Source organism: Cupressus sempervirens, chromosome 2, assembly GCF_028749045.1.
Source record: "Cupressus sempervirens isolate cs-2001-9-10 chromosome 2, ASM2874904v1, whole genome shotgun sequence".
Lineage (NCBI taxonomy): Eukaryota > Viridiplantae > Streptophyta > Pinopsida > Cupressales > Cupressaceae > Cupressus > Cupressus sempervirens.
Genome location: NC_143119.1, coordinates 612,916,733 through 612,940,611, shown reverse-complemented (window position 1 = coordinate 612,940,611; position 23,879 = coordinate 612,916,733). Strand labels below are relative to the sequence as shown.

The 23,879-nt window shown below is 36.6% G+C and overlaps 1 protein-coding gene across 1 annotated transcript in view; it reads left to right on the top strand.

The window, feature by feature from the left end:
- Positions 1–23,879, top strand: part of FH (frataxin-like protein) — a 130,585-nt gene that overhangs the window by 6,897 nt on the left and 99,809 nt on the right. Inside the window, exons 2-3 of the mRNA XM_089814722.1 lie at positions 19,661–19,720; positions 19,816–20,378. Coding sequence (XP_089670848.1) covers positions 20,161–20,378 — 218 coding nt within the window. The 5' untranslated portion in view covers positions 19,661–19,720; positions 19,816–20,160. The remainder of the gene's footprint in view (positions 1–19,660; positions 19,721–19,815; positions 20,379–23,879) is intronic.

The following is a 23,879-nucleotide window of genomic DNA, read 5'->3' as shown; positions in this document are numbered from 1 at the left end:
CTTGTAGATATGTAGAGTTGGGAAACTGTAGAAACATACAACCATACTCATTTACTTTATTCCACGCATCATCAGAGACTAGCTTGTTTGATAGTTCTTTGTCAAATAAGCACATGAATTGCTCAAAGAAGACATTTTGAAGCCTTCGGAAATGTATCCGATTTTGCTTCAAAGGCAACTGCTCATAGTACCTTTCATTTTTTGTTGACAAATCTGAAAAAGTACCTAGGGCAGCAGCAATATACACCATGTAGGAATTCATGTTGAACACACTAGTAGACAACACATTCACCAACTGTTCATAGATTGAATCACTTACTAATTCAGCCCAAAATACATTCTTTTTTGATCGTATTATGAGTGAAATGTACTTATACATCCAAGGTTTTGAAGGTGTTTGAATGTTAAGCGATTGAGCAATGTGATGAGATCATTGATTTCTTCCATAAAATCACATCGGTGCACACCCTTTATTGGCTATCTAACAAGATTTAGCCTCTTAGTGGTCATCCAATTATCATTGACGAACTTCGTACAATAAGAGGTATCCTCGTTTCACCACTCCAAAGCCTTTTGTCTGGTGATGTTTGTAACAACTGGAGTATGAGGAACATGAAAAATACAATCAGTAGTCTCAGGATCGAGACTAATGACAGTATTGCCATCCTGATCTCTGATGGTTTGAGAGGGTGCATCAAAGTGTTCTATACATGCAAGAATGAATTTCGGCTCATGAGCGGCCAAGGGGAAAGTGGACAATAGGTGAATATGGCTTCGCTTGATCCATGTCATATTCTCCATAGCTTCAACATCAACTCTTGCAAGGAAATCTTCAATGTTCATGTGAGATATATCAGTATCCCACACTTCATCACGGTTGGAAGTTACTTGTGATAGTAGAATGGAATAATGATACTGATTGTATTGATAATTCATCTTCTTTTTGTCTTTGCCCTTTGCTGGAGTAGGTTCTCTTGACATTGCAAAATGGTACGTCTGCACAATTATCACATGAAAATCTCATAATGTGAGAACATCTTCATGTGAGGGATCCATGATAAGTTTTTTGATGTAAGCAAAAGAGTTTCAGACAAGTTATGGATAGGGAAAATGAATGGAATGATTAAGGATTGAGAATGAACAAATGGGTCAAGCTGAGAATGGCTCAAATATGAGTAAAATAGCCAAAGATGAGTTTTTTTAGAGTGAATTGCATATGCGACCAGCAAGCTTGGAATTAAGTGAACAAGGGGAAAAATGAGTAACATATTGAGCATCACATGTTTTAACAAGTGCAAAATGCGAGACTCTATCCAGTAAGCATGTGGGAGAAACTTCAACCACAGGGCAGCAATATAGAGGCACATGGAATGTGTGATGGTGGGGTTTTATCTTACATTCGCATGTGAGGGAAAAATGAGCTTGCCTTTCCTTTAAGAACGAGATTTTATACTCGACTGCATATGCAAGTACAATGAGATCTTGTATATGCAACCTGGAGAAGAAGATGGAAGATAGAAGGAGCAACTTCATGTACATAAAAAGAGATACAAACCTGAAATTGGAAATGATAAAGATTTGCAAGAACATTCAAAACAAATATATACAAATGCCTTTAGGAAAATAACCAAGGAAATTTACCTCAACTCCACCAAGAATGAGAAAAACAAGTCTTTATCCAAAACTTGAGCAAATCTGAAATAAATCCAAGAGATTAGGATTTTAGATTCGTCCAAATCCAAAGACTTAAATGTACTTTGAAATCCAAACAACATGGTTTGAATTTGGACATGTGGAGATGGTTAGAGAATGTAATGCCCAAAATGTGGAACAAACTTTGACCTAGCAACTCCATATGCAAAGGCATGTAAAAACGATGTCTAGGGCAAAGGTTAGCTTGTTAAAATGATGGTAAACAAGTTTGAAATCATAATAATTACCCTAGAATGCTTTTAGAAGGGATTCAATGCCAAACGCCTTGGAATGCAACATTTTTTTGGTGAAGATTATGCCCAAAATGGGCTGTTTTTGGCAAAACGCATATGTTGGGAAGCATATGTAAAACCTTAAAAAATCACCACTTCTCTCTACAGGGAATTCGCAAACTTAAACGCCATTTAGAGAGGCACTAACATGTCACAAAATATATGTATTCCCTCTAAAAATCACCACTTGGATAAGATAGGGCGTTTTTAAGCCAAAACCTGTTTTTTGGGAAGTCATAACATGTTTGGAAATGTATGCATTTCCTTGGAGAATCGCCACTTCTCTCTATATGAAGGAAAACACATTTTAAAAGGGCAAATACATGTATAAAACACATGCAAAACAACCAAAAATTGCTACCCTTGAGTTTATTTAAAGAAAACACATTATTTGGAAGCAAAGATATGTATTTGAGAACATGTGATATCATCAGAAATCGCCACTCCTTTCTATAGCATGTTTTATAGAGGTTTTCACATGTTTTGATATATGCGATCTCTTGGAAAAATGCCACTATAATTAATAGAAGAGCCACTTAATGGGAAAACACATTTTTAGAAGTCATTAACATATATTTTTATAACATATGCAATTGGCCCCAAATTTGCTACCTATGCCTTAAAGGGAACAATGTATTTTTAATCAACAACATATGTATTTGGGTCCAAAATTGTCACTTTGGCTTAATATGGGTAAAAAAACATTTTAAATTTACATTTACATAATATAAAGACATTCAAATGTATCCACTTAAATGGTGATTTAAAAATACATATGAATTTGATTATAAAAAATGAATTTAAATACAATAACATATGTAATTGTATTTAAAAAGCACACTTTCAATGATGTTGAGACTAAAATTTTTATTGGGAGTGGACTTTCATGAAGTATTTTGCATGTGGATATATGCAATATGAAATAAAATTCACACTTTATGCACTTAACTTGTCATATATTTATATCTAATATCTAACTATAGTTTTTAATGAAGTAACATGAAAAATAGCCTTAAAATAGGTTATTTTCATAAAAAAAAAAAAAAAACTATAGTCAAATCAACTCAAAATGAGATAAAATTTTAAAATGGTTATCAAGATCCACTTTAGATATTTATTATAATTTAATATTATGCAATTGCCAATAAAATACCCACTTTTTTGAGTTCTTTAATAAAAATATGTAGTTGACTTGAAAATCCCCACTTTTTTCCCTATTACTTGAGCTAGAGAACTCCGATTTGGACTTAAGTTTGTTGGAATTGAGCAGAATTCCAAGGGCTATCCACCTAAGGCAAAAACAAGACCGAAAACTATTTACAACATAAAGAAATACAATAAAAGGACATGAAAGTTCACCAAAAATTGAGTGTTCGCAGTACGAGAAGAAAAACTCTTACTAACAAACAATTAGGGATAATCTCAACGAAAAACCTTTAAAAGAACACATAGACAAGACTACACAAAGAACAATTCAGAGATAATGAATTGTTTTTATGAAGCCTCATCAATGTGTTGAAACAAAGAGGACACGCCTACGAATCCATGAGAAAATTGCGTAGGGTTGCCTCAATTTGTGATGTCAAAATTGAGGACAACAATTTGATGAACAATGGTGACTGTGGAAACAATGTACCTTTTTGTTTTGTTCCTTTATAAGTAATAGAATTGTTTTTATATAAAATACAATCGATATATCTATTGCACCTCCTTATGGTGCATGCTAGTTTTATACATCTTAGGTACCTTTTTTCCATTTAATTCAATATAAATTACTTTAAAGCTATTTGTTGCATAAGATTTGTGGAGTTACTATCATTGGAAAGCAAAGGAAAATTCTTCAGATTAATAGCTGCGCACAACTGCATAATAAGCAAGGGATCATAGGTCAACATAAAAATAGCTGGATATATACATTTTACAAAGGCCAAGGTATGCATCTTCAACCATCTAAATAGTTATCTGTAGTTTTAATGATTTTGTTTCTCAACTATGTCATGCCATCAATACTTTTGTTATTTTGTATTTATTCTTAAATGGGGTTTTGGGGTCAAATGCCACAGACAAGGTTACATTATTTCATAATTTCGTTTTTGTTGGTCTAGAATTTGAGGGGTTGGGATGCAATGACATGTTAAAGATTATAGAGAAAGTCTAAAAATATGGTCAAGCAAGAAGAGGGCTTTGAATGAGTCACAATTGCCAAATATGTTGGGGCGTGATAATAGTGTGGAAATAGGTTCAAGTAAAATCCAGGGGTGGTACTAGAAGTTTAAAATGAGGACAAGGAGAAGGTTGAACCGGAAGCGTAGGCATGTTTAGGATGATGATGTGGGTGTTATTGGCAAAGTGTATTGTGTAATGTCTCTTTTTTGGGATCCTCCTACTTTTTGCCCTAGAATCACACGTTCCATTAAAATTGGAGTTTTAAGATGGTTAGAGATATAACTTCACTCTTTAAAATACCCTTTAATTGGGTACCTTGATTTAGGTCTTGCAATTGCTAAATAACGAAACCAGTTTATACAAACTGACTATATTGTTAGTGTAATATAATCTACCTATATGGCTATGGATTCTCACAATAATTATTTCATATGGACTAATCCTTTACAAATAGTGCCTTTGTATGATGTAACTCATGCCCATTCCACCACAAGCCTTATCCCCTTCCCTTTGTTGATGTAGCTCATGCCCATTCCATTGTAGGAGACTTGGCTTTGTATGATGTAGCATGGTCCATTGCACTACAAGACTTACCTATCTTGCGAGATATTAATACTACTTTTGGTTGTTGCCTTTGAGATAAAATAAGATAAGATAATAATATTAATGTCCAACAAAAACCAAAAAGGTTTATGGGACAGAGCATGTAGACAGAAGAGCTGGCAGCAGCAGGATCACCAAACGGTGATAGAAAAGAAACAAAACAAAACAAGATACAAGACCAAGAAACACAAGGCAAGGACTAAGAATCCTTCCTTGGTACAAAGTAGTCAGCCACAGAAGGATATAACTGTGGAATAATACATTATTCTCCAATAAATTTGCCCTTTTTGATTTCTTCTTCAAATGGAATCTTCTCCTCCATAAGGTTTCCTTTGATTGTAGGGAGTCACACCCTTTCATTTGTCAATGTCCTTACGAAAAGTTTACACCCTTTGGTAATGAAAAGATTCATGTTTTTGACAACAATTACTGCCCCTTTCACTCCTTATTTATTCTTTGCCTATCAATAATCAATTATGTCTTTAGTGCTTTTCAATTCTGCACATATCCCATTTAAGATCCGCATATCCACTTCTTATTTTCTTCTTTCTCGTGAAGTCTTATTTCAGATCCCTCCTTATACTTCTTCTCTAAATCTGCTCTAGAATTCCTCTACTCCTTTTTCCCAATTTCAATTGATGCTTCTTCTCCTTTCTATCTTCCCATGCCATAGAGAAGTCACACCTCTTCACCATGTATGCCTTTTAGTAAGAGTCATGACGATTCATAGTTGACTCTCTTTCGAAGAGTCACAACCCTTTCGAAGAGTCACAAACCTTCATAATCATAACTCTTTGAAAGAGTGATAAGTAGGAGATATTTTCCACAAGTCAAATTGTTATATTGTTATCAGCATTCAACTGTGTGGTTTTTGAGTCAAATTCATGACCCCATGTTTCATGAGTAGTGGTTCACACGAATCCATCTCTCATGTTTCAATGAAAGAGTTACAATCCTTTATCATTGCTGAACCAACTAACTAGGAACACCGAACCACAATGAGGAGCAATCACCACATACTCAGGGGGCACCTTAGGAGCATCTACACTAGACAGGGGATCTCCACCAGTTGTAGCATCGGGGAAACTGCCACATCGTAGGAGCGGGGGCAACGGCTAGTTGGAACCATTGTACCTTTAGAACAAAACTCTAAGTTCTTGTTCTACCATATTGCTTAGAATTGACACAAGACAACTTTTTCCAACTACTTTCACTTGCCTGAACTGCCATAGAATAGTAGGGGAGAGGTCAACCATGATAGAGACTTTGATAAAAGGGTTTGAACACAACACCCAAAGGAGAACAACTCTCTATCCATCCCACCCACCTTCTTCACTTTACCCAACTCTCTTATGCAATCGGGTCTTGGGGTGTGGAGGGGGGGCGAACATCATTGGAAGGACATTGGGGACAACTTATTGATTCTTCCGACCCGAGTCCCTTAGAATAGTAGGGGCCTCTGAACCCGTGCATAGAATAGTAGGGGCCATAGCCCTTAGAATAGTAGGGAAGTAGGAGCCCTCTTATTCATCAGCTTGCCCCTATGACCCAACTATTACTAACCCTAGTGCCTACATTATATGGGGACCTTCAGCATCTCGATTCTATACGTCCTAGTGCCATTGTAGGGGGCCCCTGTGCCATAGTAGGGCATAAACCTCTAGAAACATGATCCTGAAATATCTAAAAAGCTTCACATGCGCATCTAGAGTAACAATTCTAGTTGCAAATATCGAGATCTTGTAGACAATATGAACACTTCTGCTTATTCTTAGATTCCCTACAATTCAACTATTATTCCCAATCCACCTTGCTAGAGTAACGTTGGCATGTTATGTATAGAATTGGTGAACAACTATCTCTACTATTCTAAAGTCCAATAATTCATTTGAAAATGCAGAGCCCTACTATTGTAAGGCATGCAGGTTGATTCAGTAAGGGTAGGCCTAGCTGGCTAATGGTTTGACACTAGCAATCTAATATTTTTAGTTTTTAGTTTCAAAAGTATGAGGATATGGATGATAGGCTTTCAAGAAGAACAAAGTGAGCTTCCATTATGAAGGAAAATTAGGGGAATGGAGGTCTTAGGTTTAATGGAGAAATGTGAAGGTTCTTGTATACAAGAGATGTTATTAGATTCCAGCAATGAAAAATAACCTTTTAATTGTTTTTGTGAGCTTAGGATTTGTGTGGTGATTTAATTTGATTTTTTGGTTTATAAGTACAAAGTAACCAATGTTCAAATTAAGAAAAATGTTTTTTTGGCTCACTATGTGTTATGTTTACACAGTTTATTCTGTCTCTTCCTACCATTCAGCTATTTAAAATTGTTTCATGTGTACATTTCTTTACATTTTTAACAGACCATTTGAAACTTGATCTGAATCATGGAAATTGTGTCAGATTTTACACAATTTCCATGGTTCAAAGAGCTGGGTGGAGTAAAATGTGGAAACATAAATATAGTTATAGCAAAGCCTTAATATGATTTTGGAATGAAAATGGGTTATTGGATATTCAACATATAACCTTTTGAAATTAGGGAAATGTTTTGAAATGAAAACATTGGTGGTACTGAGAACCTACTCACAAGTTAAGCTCTGCAGCAGAAATCATACTGTAAGCTCTATGTGAAGCTACAATGCTTTAAGGTGTACTTTTGATTCCACTAATTTCCTCAAATCGAGGGTTTTCTTGTTTTGAGAGGCAGTTTTTGTTTACATTCATCCTTTTGTTTAAAGAATCTAGCTTATTCAAATAATACATTATTATACTAGAATAGTCAAAAGAACATGATAGAAAAGATCTGATGTAAGTCTTGAACTTTTTTACTTAAAAGACTGTATACTACCTAAACCAGCCTTGAACCTCTTGAAAGACATACTATTTCATAACAAAAATAGGGGAGGGGGGCAACCAATCCACAAACTGGAATTGTTCACAAAGGACTGATGTATCAGGAAAGAGTATAACTCTTAACAGTTATCTAGTGCTATATATAAAAAAAACAGAGATCTGTGACATGATTAAACAGTATTAAACACCCCAGCCATCATTGGTCTCTAGTTCCTTTAGCTTCTCAACAGAGTATAATTCACCATTCCACCCCACCACATCATATTCAGTGTCATCAGAAACAGAATCACAGAGTGACACAGCATGGCGATCTTCTCTTGGGCAGTCATGAGTCTCTTTACCATAATCCGAAATAGATAGTTGTTGCATCATGTTCTCCACTTGCTAGAGGTCTTCAGCATTCAGCAGGGATTTATAGTGTTCCAAGTAGTGTACAGCTCTGACATTTTCCTTGTAGATAAGAACTGATCCTTCTTTGACTAACATCATAAAGTGGCACATTTGGATCTTGATAAAGAAACCTGAGACATAATAGAGAAATGTGAGTTTTAAATCAAACTCAGTAAGCCTTCTAATGTTCTTTTGAAACACTTCCTCATTTCTAGCCTTCCATAAAAACAAAAAACTTCAGAAGTCAAAACAGACCAAAATTTGTTGAGTTTAGAACAAAAAATCCCACATATCCAGCAAGAGTCTCACTCTAGGAAAGTCCAGGTAACCTATTCCATAAGATAGGATTATTACTGAAGTAATTGGTAAAATACTTGCTAATATTAACTGAGACCGAAAGGTCAATTTATCTCAAAAGAATGAGACGATGTTTTCTTAGGAAATGATCGTAAAGAATAGAAACATTCTATTCTAGAGAAAGCCAAAAACAAAAGCAAACTAAAGCTTATTAGATATTTACAATAGATAACCATTAACTAATAATAGATGACTTATCTAGTATTGTAATACCCTCCCTTAATGGTTAATCTATCTAACACACCAAGCTGTCCTCTGAATTTGACAAACTTATCAGGATCAAGAGGCTTGGTGAGAATGTTTGCAGTCTGATCTGTGGTAGGAACATACTGTAAATCTATAGTCCCGTCTTCAACCAGCTGTCATATGTAATGACAGTGAACATCCACATGCTTGGTTCGTTCATGGAAGATTGGATTTCGTGCTAACTTGATAATGCCTTTGTTATCAACAAACAGAGTAGTCGGTCTTGCTGATGACATTTGCATATCCCCAAGCATCCGACAAAGCCAAACAGCTTCACATCTTGCCTTAATAGTCCCTCCGTATTCGGCCTTAGTAGAAGAGAGAGAAACTGTCTGCTACTTCTTACTGGTCCATGTGACTGCACCGGATCCTAAATTGAACACATATCCAGATGTTGACTTTTTATCATCAACAGAGCCCAAGGTCAGTCATATCAAAATACTGGCATAAATTCTGATTGAGTCCTTGAATCAAAGATGCCGAATTGCCAGTGATGATCATATCATCCACATAAATAACCAGAAGGATGATGTCACTGTCAGTAGTCTTGACGTACAAATTTGAGTCTGAAGAACTCCTCTTGAAGCCTTGATCATTGAGGTACTTATCAATCTTGATGTACCATGCTCGAGGGGCCTGCTTCAAGCCATAGAGAGCTTTTACCAATTTGAGAACCTGACGGTCTTTACCAGCAACCTTAAAACCAGGAGGTTGCGTCATGTAGACCTCTTCATGGAGATCACCATTTAGGAAAGCACTCTTGACGTCCATCTAATGGACCTTCCAGTCAAACTGTGCCAGTCAAACTATGCTGCCATGGCTAGGACTAATTTGATGGTGCTCATATTTGCAGTAGGAGCAAAGGTCTCCTCATAATCAATGCCCTGACGTTGAGAAAAGCCCTTCGCCACTAAACGAGCTTTGTACTTATCCAAAGTACCATCCGATTTGTATTTGATTTTGTAGACCCATTTGCAGCCAATGGGTTTCTTCCCTGGTGGAAGATCAGAAAGGACTCAGGTGTTGTTCTTCAACAGGGTTTGGTGTTTAGATGTCATGGCCTGTTCTCACTTTGGAATTCCTTTAGCCTCAGAATATGTTTGAGGTTCAAACACACTGTGAATGTTGGCCATGAGAGCAAAGTTAACAGTATTTAAAGTTTTTCTCTTTTTTTGAGCAGTTCTCCCATCAATGAGCTCATCATCACGAAGATCAGCAAGTGTCTTAGCCCACCACTTAGGTCAAATAGGAGAATGACCAACATTAGTACTAGGAGATGCTTGATCAGCAGGATCCTCATCAGAAGAATCTGGATCAAACTCAGGTGAAGCATCTAGAAAGTGAGGTGATCCTACAAGAGAAGCCGAAGGTGTTTGTATAGGTATCACTTGGATAACTGGAGCTGCAGGAGCTACTGGAGCCCTCACATCAGGTGGATCTAATGGAAGCTGAACTCCCAAATCACAAGCCATCATAGGCTGGTCTGCTAGATTAGGAACAGGAGAAACAGGCATGAAAGGTCCTCGCTGCTCATCAAAGACTACATAATGACTGTAGATGAGACAGGATGTCTCAACATCAATCAGGCGGTAGGCTTTGTGAAGACTGCTATATCCAGCAAGCATGAGTTTTTGACTCTTGGCATCCAACTTGGTGCGTGATGCATCAGGGATCCAAACAAAAGCAAGGGAGCCAAAAACCTTCAGGTGATTGATTTTGGGCTTGTGACCTAATCAGGCCTCTTCTGGAATTTTACCTTTGATCGTCACTATGGGTGATTGGTTCAATAGATAAATTGCAGTATTAACTGATTCTGCCCAAAACTGCTTTGGAACATGTCTGTGTTCGAGCATGGAATGAGCCATCTCGGTGATTGTCCTATTCCGACGTTCAACTACACTGTTCTGTTGTGGCGTGTGGGGTGTGGTTAAGCGGCGTTTTATGCCATGTGTATCCAAGAAGTTGAAGAAACCATTAGAAAAAAATTCTCCTCCATTGTCTGATCTAAGAGTAATAATAGATTTCCCAGACTCTTTTTCAACTAAAGGTTTAAACTTCTGAAATACAGGAAATACATTTGATTTCTTTTTAAGGAAATACACCCCCATTTTTCTATTGAAGTCATCAACAAACAACAAAAAATACTTGGACCCAAGAACAAAAGGAGTGGCCATAGGGCCGTAGATATCGGCATGAACAAGCTGAAGTACCTGAGAAGCTCGCCAAGAATCGCCATTGGTGAAAGGGGTGTGATGTTGCTTCCTAGCTTGGCATGCGTCACAAACTCCAAGCTATTGAGTCTGAATCTCTGGCAATCCAAGAACAAGCCCATCCTGAGCAAGCTGTGAGAGATAATGCACATTTAAGTGCCCATATCGTTGATGTCAAATTGTGCTGACAGAAGATTGCCGAGCAGCCATAGCTAAGTCTTGAGAATCACCAAAATCAGCAAGTTTGAAAAGACCATGATCCTTAAGACCCACCGCAACAGTAGACTTAGTCCCTTGATCAGTGATGGTGCACTAATGTGAACTGAAGGTGACAACCAAGTGTGGAGAATGTCGTAGCAGCTCACTGACTGAGAGTAGATTTAGTTCCATCCCTGGAACGTAGTACACATCAAGGAATATGAGATTCCTCCTAACAGATTGAATCTGAATGTTGCCTTTACTGACAACTGTGTATTCTTCTTTGCCACCAAAAATAACAGAGTCTGAATAAGGCTGGTAGTCAGTAAACTAGTCTCTGCGGTGAGTGAAATGTCGAGAGGCACCTGAATCAATGTACCGGGCAGATGACTTCACATAATTTGCAGGTCTTTTAGCCATGAAGGTGTAAAAGGCAGATTTCACCTGCTTAGTGTGCTCTGCACTGTTCGCTTTAGGCTGTGAACCTGATTGCTTAGACTGTGCAGCAAAGCGCTTCCGACATTCAACCTTCATGTGTCCAAACTTGTGGCAGTAGTTGCATTGAATGTTCTTTTTGGAATCATCTGGGGTTGGAGCAGAAGACTTTTGTTGAGATGGCTGTTGAAACTTGCCTTTATCCTTCTGAAAGGATTTCGTAGCAAAGGCTTGCTTTATGGAGGTGGAACTGGAGCTGCTATTGAATTGTTGTTTCCACCAATCTTGTTGAGGCAGCAATGTGTAGAGATCAGTGAACTTCAAATCAACACCAGAAGATGTGGTGTTGAGAGTCTTGATAAAATGCACATAGGATTTTGGTAAATTCCGAAGAGTGATAACCACAATATCCTCTTCCTCTATCTTGCGACCGATGGCAAGTAATTGATCACGGATTTCCTGAATCCGATTTAGGTGTTCCTAGAGTGAGGTGCACTCATCCATGATAATAGAAAAAAGAGTGCTTTTCAGAAAGAAGGCTTTGCTTTTGTCAGAAGTCTCATGAAGACCTTTGAGATGTGTCCAGATCTCAGCAGTTGTCTTGCCGGATGGAATATGAGAAAACTGATCATCAGCTACGGATAATTTGAGAAGTATCATTGCCTCTTGATTATTCAGATCCCATGTATCTTGATCAGGATCCGAAGAAGTTGGACGCTTCATAACACCCAAAACAAGTTGATTGGTGTTCCGATATTCAAAAATTGCGATGATGCGCTGCTTCCAGGTGCCATAATTGCGACCATTGAATTTGGAGTTATGCTCCAGCAGAATATTTGTTAGAGATGCCATGGCATGTTTTTCAATGAAAAATTGTGAAAATCTGTGAAGGCATGTTCTTCGAGGCAAAAATATGGAAGACCCAGAAGAATCAGAGAGTGACCTAGAAGAGAGCTTGAAAAACCCAGAAGGAATATCTTGTCGTTTTTTGGATCCGTTGGTTCAAAAATCAAGGCACAAAAAACGAGGCACCTAGAAAAAAAAGACAACAACCTAGTTGAGCTTTCAAAAAATCCATTAAGAATTTGCAAGTGAAATTTTTTTCGAACTTGAAAATAGGGTTTCGAGCAAAAAATCAGTCGGCAGCCAATGAAGGTTTTGAGTGCAGAAAAATAGCGATTTCGTGGAGAATAATGGTTGATTTTTGCATAGATCCTTATTTGCAGGTAGAGATGAGGCTGGAGAGATGAGTTTGGCCTCCGAATAAGGGCAGATTTGACCCAAGAATCCTTCAAAAACGGACGCGAATGGGGGCAGAACGGCCTCAACACAGACCTGATTTGTAGACGCGATTTGCACAGATCTAGACGCGAGCTGCAAACAATGTTAAACACGGGCTGTAGAGTTAAATTTGGACCAGTCACGAGCAAGTAAACCGACCAAGATTTGCCACGGGTTGTAGAGTGAAAGTTTGACCAGTTGTGAGCATAGAACCTATGTTTTTTTTTTTATAGATAAAAAATAACCACGATTTTCAGATGTGAGTTGCAAAATCGTGATTTGGAGAGGCCAAAACCCTAGCTCGAGATTTCAAATTTCTCTAGGCAGAAAACCCGAGGTGGGTTTTAGAGAAAATTGACTGAAATAATTTTGAAAAAATTTAAACAAATGATTTCAAGAAGAAATTATAAATTTTTCCAAAAAAATTTAAGTATTAGCTTTGATACCATATTACAGAAGTAATTGGTAAAATAGTTGCTCGATATTAACAGAGACCAAAAGGACAATTTATACAAAAGAATGAGATGATGTTTCCTGAGGAAACGATCGTAAAGAATAGAAACATTCTATTCTAGAGAAAGCAAAAAACGAAAGCAAACTAAAGCTTATTAGACATTTACAATAGATAACCATTAACTAATAATAGACGACTTATCTATTATTGTAATAATATAGGATGACCTATTCCATAAGATAGGATGACCTAAAAAATTGACCAGATTTTAGGAGGAAAACTCACATTCAAAAAATACATGTTCAAAAGACTCAATCTCAGAAAAATAACCACACTTGATGTTACTAACCCCTAAAGACTCAAAATTTGATCCTAGGGCAAGCTTCTTAAACAAAAGCAACCATCTAAAGCAAAGCATTTTTTGGTTCAGTGTTGGATTTCCAAAAATATTCAAAAAAGAAGGACCAGTCAGAGAATGGGTATTTAAAGTCCCACCCCTGGATCACTCAGTGAGCAATAAAGGAATCGACAGCTAACATATAATCTTTTTGTTGTAACATCCTGCACAAGTGTACCATCATTCCACTTTAATTGATTGATAGATGATTCTGAATCAAATAACTGTTTTACTTCCAGATAACCAACTGCTTTAAGGACCAGAGTGTAAGTCTTTTTTTGGAAATCTGGTATGCCAAACCTGTCTCTGATCTCCTCCCAAGACCTCAAGTGATTGTTATTAAGTGAATCTCTAATTAGTGAGATACCACAAAGATTCCAGTGTTTTCCAGAACAACTCTGAGTCAAAACCAAAGGCTTGTTATTAAGGTATAGCCCCCACCAAATAGACCTATCAACCACTGCATAAGAGGGATAGGGCCCTACAACACCTCTATCTGAAAGGAATTTTCTTGCATGACACCACACTCTCCATGATGAAACAAAAACCTCAGAACCAAAGATTTTTAGTTTAAAGTCTCCCAGCAGCACCTCATACAATGGTATACCTTTCTACTGTTTCCCTTAAGCAGCGGAGGAGCATTCAATATTGTTTCTAATTAGAACCTTCCATGGCTCATTTCCATTGACGGCTTTTAGGATCCATTTAGAAGCAAGAGAAATTCCATACAAATTAATATCTTTAATCCCTAGGCCTCCAAGATGTTTTGGTTTACAACACCATTGCCAATTCACACAGTGTCTCTGTTTGTGACCCATGCCATCAGACCAAACGAAACCCCTCAAGATCTATTCAATTTTAGCATACTGTTAATTAGCAAACAGCCAAGCTGAAGAGAAATAAATGTGATGAGAAGATAAGACTTTCTGAACTACCTGGATCCTGCCTACCAAGGATAAATGATGGGTTTGCCACTTAACATGTTTCTTCTGGATTTTTTCAGAGAGCCGCAACCACACATCTTTAGTTGAGGGGTCAATAAAGAAGGGGATGCCGAGGTATCTAACTATAGATTTGGGACCATGCCTTTGCCAATGCTTAAAATCCAATCTGGAGCCATCTCCTACCTTCCAAGAACGTATCATTTAGGGGGGCAATTTTAGCCCCGAATGCAAGACAATAGAATTGAAGCCTATCCAAAGCATTTGCAAAGTTGTGTTTTGAAAGCTCAAGGTATAAAGAAGTTACATCAGCAAACTAGAGTTATTAAGCTCTTCTCCATTAGGGAGGCTCAAACCTTTTAGGCTCGAGGACCAATGTATATAGAAAAGAGCATCAATAGCAATAACAGATAGTGAATGTGCAATAGGACAACCCTGCCTTATAGATCCCTGCAAGGGTATGCAATCAGTAATCTATAACAGTGGATGCATCTTTGAAGAGAATTTCAACCCAATTACAAATATATCCTGGAAATCCAAATGCTTTCAACATTCCAATAATAAAGGGCCACTCTATTTTGTCATAGGCTTTTTCAAAGTCTAAAAAAATCATAGCAACATTTTGTTTAACATTTTTAGCCCAATGCATTGCCTCCCAATTGGTGATAAGGTTTTCCAAAATATACCGGCCTTTGATGAATCCAGTCTGAGTTACTGAGATGAATTTATCTAGCAGATCACCTATCCTGCTTGCTAAGACCTTGGCAATGATTTTATAAGATATGTAAAGTGATCGGTCTCCAAATTTTAATCAGGATATTGTATCAACTTTTGGAATGAGTTTAATAATCCCCATATTCACCTTACGACCCAAGGAACCTAACTCAAAAGTAGAATCATAAAATGCCAAATCCAGTCAATGTTGGCTTATAGAACTCAGCCGGGAAGCCATCTAAACCAGGAGCTTTGTCATTAGCCAGAGAGATAATAGCATGATTTATTTTCTCCAGAGCAATAAGTTTTCCAAGCTTTTGGCTGTCCTCACTTAGCATCTTCTTAGGGATTAAGTTGAGAAACTTCTCGAAAGAGGTTGTTATCACCATGTTCAGTAGAAAAATGTTGACTGTAGTACTGAAATTTTTTTTTTTAATAGAGTCTGGATCTGTAGTTTGGCAATCATTGAATTGAATAGATTCAATGAATTCCCCTTTATTCAATGAATTCCCTTTTTTTTTTTAATAGAGTCTGGATCTGTAGTTTGGCAATCATTGAATTGAATAGATTCAATGAATTCCCCTTTATTTTTTGCTCTAATAATGTTAAAGAAATATGTAGAGCCCTTATCCCTTCGAGAACCCAGTTTAGCCGAGCTCTAATTCTTTGCCCTTTGATATTATAGTTTTGGATTTTCCTTAATGAACTTTTAACATTAATTAGTTCAGCCTCTAGCTGTAAGTCCTCTCTGTTAGCTTGTAATGCTCTGTCAATGTCACATAGTTTGAGTTGATCATTAGATTCCTTAGCATTACAGTTCATTGATCTCTTCTTGTCAATAATTTGCCAGATTTGGGTCCTCGTGTCAACAAGGGCACTCCACAGATCTCTAGGGGTAAGATGATTTTTACAAAGTTTAGTCAAGAAAGAAACCGTTTTGATGGCTCCAATGGTATCGGGATCTTGTAGAAAAGATAGATTAAGTTTTGAAGGAACTCTTATGCTTCGGCTCTCTTGTATGGGAATCATTCACAAGCCTTACCATTGCAGAGATGGGGGAATGGTCTGAGAGAAGAAGCAGGAGATACTAGAATAGGGGAATGGCCCATATTAGAGACAAAAGAAAAGAAGGATGAATCAACATATACCCTGTCCAATCTGCAGTATAAATGGTGGCAGCCCTTTTGATTATTGCACCATGTATACCAAATGTCAGAGAAGTCTTGTTTCCTCTTCTCAAAAGGATCTAGTACATTAAACTTCCTTTTGAGTCTATTCCAGAAGAACATTTCACTGCCTTTACATTTGAAATTTAATCCCCCTATTTTGTCCTCTCTATACTCTTCCATATTAAAGTCCCCAACAAAAATCCAATATGTATTTGGCAAGTGGGTTATGGTCCAGTGCTACAAGGCAGTTCTTTCCCTATAATCATTAGGGGCATAGAAGTTACATATACAAAAGCAAGAGCCATTCTTTTAAAATAGAACCCAAATAGCTCTTTGACATGGGGGAACTCCCTTATCAATAATATACTTGGAAAGGTTAGGTCCTACTAGGATAGCAGTCCTACCCTTTCCTCTTTCATGGTTAGAATGAAAACCAGTGGCCTTATCCCACAATAATTTAACATTGTATGTGCATGGAAACCAAAAACCTTAATCTCATGTAAGCAAATAATATATTTATGGTTTGGATTGTTGCACCACCTCCTAACCACATACTTCCTATCTTCCATTTTCAATACCATGACATTCTGATATCACTCATATCTGATATCACTCATAGGTGAATGATATCACTCATTTTTGAGAAGATTTGCCATTCTGATATAATCTGTTAAGAAAGTCAGTAATTTCTGATTGTTTGTTCTTAAGACCACCAAAGTACTGGTTGAATTCTGATTTTCGATAGCCTTTCTCTTTTTATGTTTATTAACAACTTTGATAAATTGCCCCTCCTTGGGGAAGATGTCCATCATGGAGGGTGTACTGTCATCCAAGTTAGAAGTCTTATCAGTTAGAGGTTGCTTAGACATTTTACTAGCCTTAGCCCTCTCATTAATGGTTGCTAGAGCTATCTGTTGAGCTTTCAATTTACCGAGGGTGCCAGCCTTGCACAAGGGTTCTGAATTTTCTTTAGAACAAATTATAGACTTTAGTTTTACTAAGGAATGGGGAGGAGACTTAGAGGCAACAGCTGAGATACCATTTTCCTGTAGAAATTCCAAGTCTTTATCATAGAGTGCATTTGCAAGTGTGACAAATTCATCTTCTAAAGGAGTGTTGTTATCTCCACATGATTGAATTGGTAGCCCTCCCTCTAGGGAAGTCTTTGTTTGATTTGGCATATCAGTATCCCTAGGTGGGTTACCCTTTTCCATGTCATTCTTATTAGAGATCTTAGAAGGGACTGTGGAGACCATGAAAATTGCAAACTGTGACTTGGCCAAGAATGGGCATTCTCTTCTTGAATGTCCATTTTTCATACAGTGGAAGCATGCTCCCAAATTGTCTAAACGACATTTATCCCATGAATATGAGTCCTCTCCTAGCTTGAGGGAAATGTTATCTGGAAAGAGAACACCTGGTTCAAGAGCAATAAGAACCCTAGCATTTAAATGCGGAAGGGTTACTTTTGAATCTTCAACTTGCAGAACATTTCCTAGAGGTTTAAGGATTAAGTGAATAAAAGGCCAGAATTCAATATTAAGGTTTTTTTCATCTCTACCTGGTTTGGGGAGTACTTAGCTACGACCTCATCAACATCTCTTTTGGGCGACCACGGAAAAGTCCCGAATAAAAACTTACCCATGTTCCAAAACCGCTTTCTAAGAATTGTTTCTTGTATATTATGAATTTTGACAAACAACTCAAATAAGCCTCTTTGTAACACTCTGCAAAAAATGACATGGATTCTCATCTTCTTACCCCAAACATTGTTTAGCCATTAATTAAAAAATCTGTGAGAAGGAAGAAATTCGTTATCAAAACAAACAAAGAAAATGACAGTATTTTCAAGTCTAGACTGTTCGGCGTGGATTGCTCTTACCATTACATCATTTGGCAACACAGAGAATGTCTTTCAAGTCATGGGGCAAAGATTTACCTGTCTCCCCTCCACCATTGGTGACAGTGTTGACATCTCTGTTATGTCCACATTCATTGGTTTGGGTTCCTTCACTGATTCTGCTTCCTACACTGGGTTTAGGTGTACTTTGCCATTAAACCAGGCCATAGACGGGATAACACTTGTAGTATCTTCTGCTACCACCGCCTTATAGGAAGGCTTGACACTATTTGACTGCTTATCATTCTTTACTTAGGCCTTCATTTTATCAGAGGGGGTAGAATCCGTCATATCATTATTAAGAGTTGATTCATTTCCCACACCCTTACTTTTGATGTTAGCATCTCCTGCCATTATTACTCTCACGAGTGAACCAGGGTAGGAGGCGTACAAAGCACATCTAAGGGATATCAAAAACCAAGCATGAAGAGGGAAAAAGAGAAACTCATACAAATATAACTAACCCTAAATGATAAAGCAAATGCAGAGAATAAAAGAAAAACAAGGGCATGTAATAAAACATGAAGGGCCACAAAGGAGGAGCACTTCTTGAAGACACATGTAGTGAGTACCACCACATCTGACACAGATCCCAAGGTGGAATTTCGTGCAGGTTGCAAAGCTCTCCAACTGCTTTTTTATCCAACAACATAATGTTTCAAATAATACACTAGTTTACAATGTGCATGATACAAATTCATAGGAAAGTGAGGTTCTTTGTTAGGTCACACCCTAAGCGCATTGTAAATTTATGAGACTCCCTTTGTTGGACTAAGAATGCTTTATAGAAGTTTGAACTTTGTACTCCTTATGTTTTGACCAAATGACTAAGCTCTATGTTGGGTTTTATCATTCTTCCTTATTTACATAGAAGCATGTATTTTGCAAATCATTGTTGCCACTTCAGTGCTTAATCTTGAGTGGACTTTTAATCTGACCTATTTCCTGATTCTGAATTGTTTGCCCCACACACACACACGTATACATGAAGTGTGATATCTGCTCCATTGCTTAGCTTTATTTCTGATATTGCCCATTTATTCATGACGACGCATTGGGCTCTTGTTTATAAGAATGTATTTTGATGATTATGTGTATTTTTATTATAATTCATTTGTATTTATTGAAATCTATGTGTATTTGTTGATTTGTGCAAGACAAGGACCAAGACATGCTATCTTTGACCTGTCTTTAGGATGCATATCTGTTGTTTTTCCAATTTTAGCCATCTTTAGTTAAGTGTATTTGTAAGTTATATTCTGGCTATCATATATGGTATTGCAATAGCTGCATTGAGAAATGCTCATTATTATTCATCTGGGTCAGCTATTGATTCATATCACTGGCTTGAGTCACAGGATTTTTAAAAGACCGACGCTTTTGACGAAGCTAGCAATACATTTGCTACCATTGGCAAGGTAAAATATCTTTTTAAAAAAAAACTTTCCTAGAGCGAATGCATAGTTTTGTGATTTTGTGTACTGTATGATCTGAAATTTGATTCATTTTACAGGGCTTTGCAACTGGATCAGCTGCCTTGGTGCCACATGCATCGTTTGGAGCCTTTGTTAGCAATGCGACAAATGAATAAATTGCTTCCCAAAGTAAAAGATGAAATAACTGCAGTTGTTGTCATTTACAAATAACCTTGCATTGTCTTTTGCCTATTGGCACACTGAATTCACTTTTTAGCAGTTCAGGTTCTTTCTTAGCTCTAGCATATTACTTATCTTTGACAAGGACTCCTTCTATGGGAAGATCTCCCTTCTTTTCAAAAAAAGGTGGGGTTTATCACAGGTGTTTTGAACACAACTTCCCAATGGTCTAGAGGAGGGTCTAGAACTTTACAGTTTCTAATATGGCAGTGTATTGGAGGAGGATATGCACTACTTTATGCAGGAGCAGAAGTAACTATTTTTCAAAGTTGTTTGTGTGCTCTTCATCAATTCCTCACAGATTTATTCACAATCATGTGTATCCAATTCATTTTTCAACACCAAGCTTGACAAGTTCAAAGGATTTCAGCACCAAAACCCAAGCAAATAATGTGGAAGGTCCTGTTGCAAAGGATTACAGGTGCCAAATTTAATTTTTGGTTTTCATATATTGTGGTTGTATTAGTTCTGTTGGATTTCATTGTATAATCATTTTTGTAAGGAGGTTATGGTGGCTGTACTGCGACTGAGCTGCACATATGGTTTAGTAATGTTTAATTGATAGTTTACAGTAAAATTGAAAAATATTATGGGCAAAGGGCACAGTAACCCTCGAAGGAAAAATTAAGAGATTTAAGGATGATTATTTCTTCTACCAATGTATAGAACAGAAACCCATGACATATCTAGATATACAGGACAAACATTTAAGGAAAAATAGCTGCAAATTGGAAGAAGAAACATAGCAGAAAATCAAGAATCAAGTTAATCCTATTTCCAGAATAATGTCAATGTGACAAATGTGAATGTTATTATAATATTCATGATTTTGATTTAAGTTATATTTTACAAATGTAATGGCAAATGCAATTATCATTTTAGAATTATAAACATTGTCTTAAGGTGAAAATAGGAAATGTTCCAGAAACGGCCATTACAAATGGTATCAAAGCACAATAGTCTTTCCAGCCTGTGGGTCTAAATCTTGTTAATGCAGCAGAGCCAAAGGGCTCAAAGGACTTTTGAGAGAAAAAATAAAATAATAGAGGCAGAACTACAAGAGGAAAACAAGACAATTAGTGGTAAGGCCAAGATGGCCGATCAGGATGAGAGGAAGATGTTATGGAATATATGGCTGAAAGACTTGAACAAATGATGAAACAAGATGAGAAAACTAATGAATTACTTATTCTAATGATGGGAAACATGAATAATTTTAATAGACACATGCAAAACATTGGGATAGAATATAGTGAAACTAATTTGACTAGAGTAGCCATAAATAACAATAGAAGTGGATCAGCATCATGTCCTACTCAACCCACATCTTTGCCTAGAACAGAACCCCTCCAAGAAGAAGAGTAAAATCAAAAAGCATTTGAGGCTTGCATAGATGCATATTCAAGGATTGGTCATGATGGTAGATGTGATATTTCTTTTATATGATATTGCAATGTTAAGAGTGGATCTAGGGGAAGACAATCCATGCTGCATGACAACAGAGATCTACAACAAAGATTAAGCTAGATGTCACTTTCCACATTTGATGATTTAGGAAGAGTGGTAGGGAGAGCTTGAGTCCAAAAGCTGGACACATCACTCAATTCTATGATAAAAGAGGAAGCCATGAAGGTTTCTATTCTTCATTTGAATGGGATTGCACATCAATAGTGACATCATAGAATTGTTACACAAGGACATCAACATATTGAAACATGTGCCGAGGAAAGATTCATTTGCTTGTTCATTGAGGGTTTGACGGAGTCACTTCAGGGCTTGGTGACGAATCTTGATGCTACATCTCTACAAGATGCAATTCAAAAGCATTGAGGTTGGAAGTTTCAAAAGCCAAGAACAAATTCCATACCAATAATATACTAGCTTAACAAACATGAGGAACTCTTCCAAAAACATGCCCCTCAACCAATAACATTGCCTTCAAAACCAAGCAAGGGGCAAGGGAACTAGGAATGAACTTTAGAGGAAGAAGTGTGCTTTCCTGTAGAGAGCCATGGCGGGCAGGCCATAAATACTCAGGGAAGGGGTAAATACATATATAAAGGTTCATCTTTAGGCAGATTTAGAGATATAAGGACCCGAGTCTAGGGCAATGATTAATAAGACAGAGTATGAAAGTAGAGATGAGTTTTAGGAGGCACACTTGCTACTCTTTTTGGGGCCCCCGGGTTTCATGCTTTTAGAGTAAGGAGAGACTTGGTTACTAACAGTTTAATGGGGTTAATGCTAGGCTTGTGGATGGAAATCTTATTCCATGTAGGAGGCAAATACAACCACCTAACTTATCCTTGGGAAGACATCAACTTTAGGGTGATGTCTATGTTGTAGGCATGGGCGATACATATATAGTTTTGGGCATTCAATGGTACATTCACTTGGTGGAACTTATCAAGTCATAATGGAGCTATGTTTCCAACATAATGGGAAGGAGGTGGTACATCAAGTCATTTTATACGTAGTGCCTAATAATGGCAACAAAGGACCTTTTGGGAAGGAATCAATATTTTAAGATGAATTGATTAGACTTTATATCCTGTTGGGACAATCATTAAGAAATTGAAGATGCATCTCCCATCTTTAGTCCTTGAGGAGGGATTTGGGATAATGCAAGAAGGTTTCCGCTAAGTTTTCTTTAGTTTTGAGCAATGTGAATCAAAATGATTGCCATGACAAAATATTTCTGCCATGTCCCCATTTTATGATATAATTAATAATAATTAGATAATACAATATTATTAAATAAATAATGATGATAAAATCATTCATTAAAATTAATATAAAAATAAGAAATAATAATAAAATATTATTATTATAATATAACTAATAACATATATAATCTATTTAAAATAATTAAATAAGAATAAGATTACAATGAATGAATAAGTAAATAAAATTAACTATAATAGAGAATATTGTAGAAACTATTTTACCTTTCTAAATATGCTTTAATAATAAATGATAATAAAAATAAAATAAATTAGTAAATAAATAATATAATTTATAATAATATAAATTAACTAAGTCTACTGTAAAGTTAAGGGATATGTAATAAGGAAATGTGATTCCATCAAATTAAGATATAAAAAGGAGGAGAGTTCATTTGAAAGAAAAGGGAAGAGGAGTAGAAGATATGAGTAAAAGAAGGATTAATGGAAGAAGAAAAGAGTAAGAAGAAATTAAGGTACTTTTCAAAAGGTTGAAATGATGTGACACTTTGAAAGGTTTGTAATTATGAATGGCTGCGATTCATTGAAAAAGTTGTAATTATAAAGAGTTGTCTCTTCGAAAGGTTTGTAATTATGATGTGTTGTGACTTTTTGAAAGGATTGTAATTATAAAGAGCTGTAACTTTTCACTGTTTCAGAATGACATAGACGACAAATAAATATGGGAGGATTGGAAAAAATTTATACCCAAGGAGCTGTAGAACCATCATAGTAGAGAAAGTAAAAGAACTAAACTAATGTATATTTTGAATGAATGTTGAGAATTAAAATTATATATATATTTTGTGAAGGATTACAGAGTGCAGAACTAAAGGGATCCAAATGTTTGTTCATTTGATATTTTTATATCAGAAATAAATATGAATCATTTGGTAGATAAAATTATCAATCAAGGATTGATAATCATGCTTGAGATGAGAACTTTATAGTTCTCATAGAGACCAAGTAAGAACTTGGTAGAAGATATTCATTAGAATGTCGAGTTTCTTCTCTTAAGGGAACTTAGAGATTGGAGGGTATTTGTGATTGATTGTTGGGATTCCAAATCGGAAACCAGAGAGCGATTTGTAGAGAATCTTGTGTAGGCAATATATATATTGTAGTGGTTAATCATATGCATATGTTAAAGACAATAGGCTTGGTTAGAGGTGGGATCTTTGCCAAGTATGTGTTGTTAT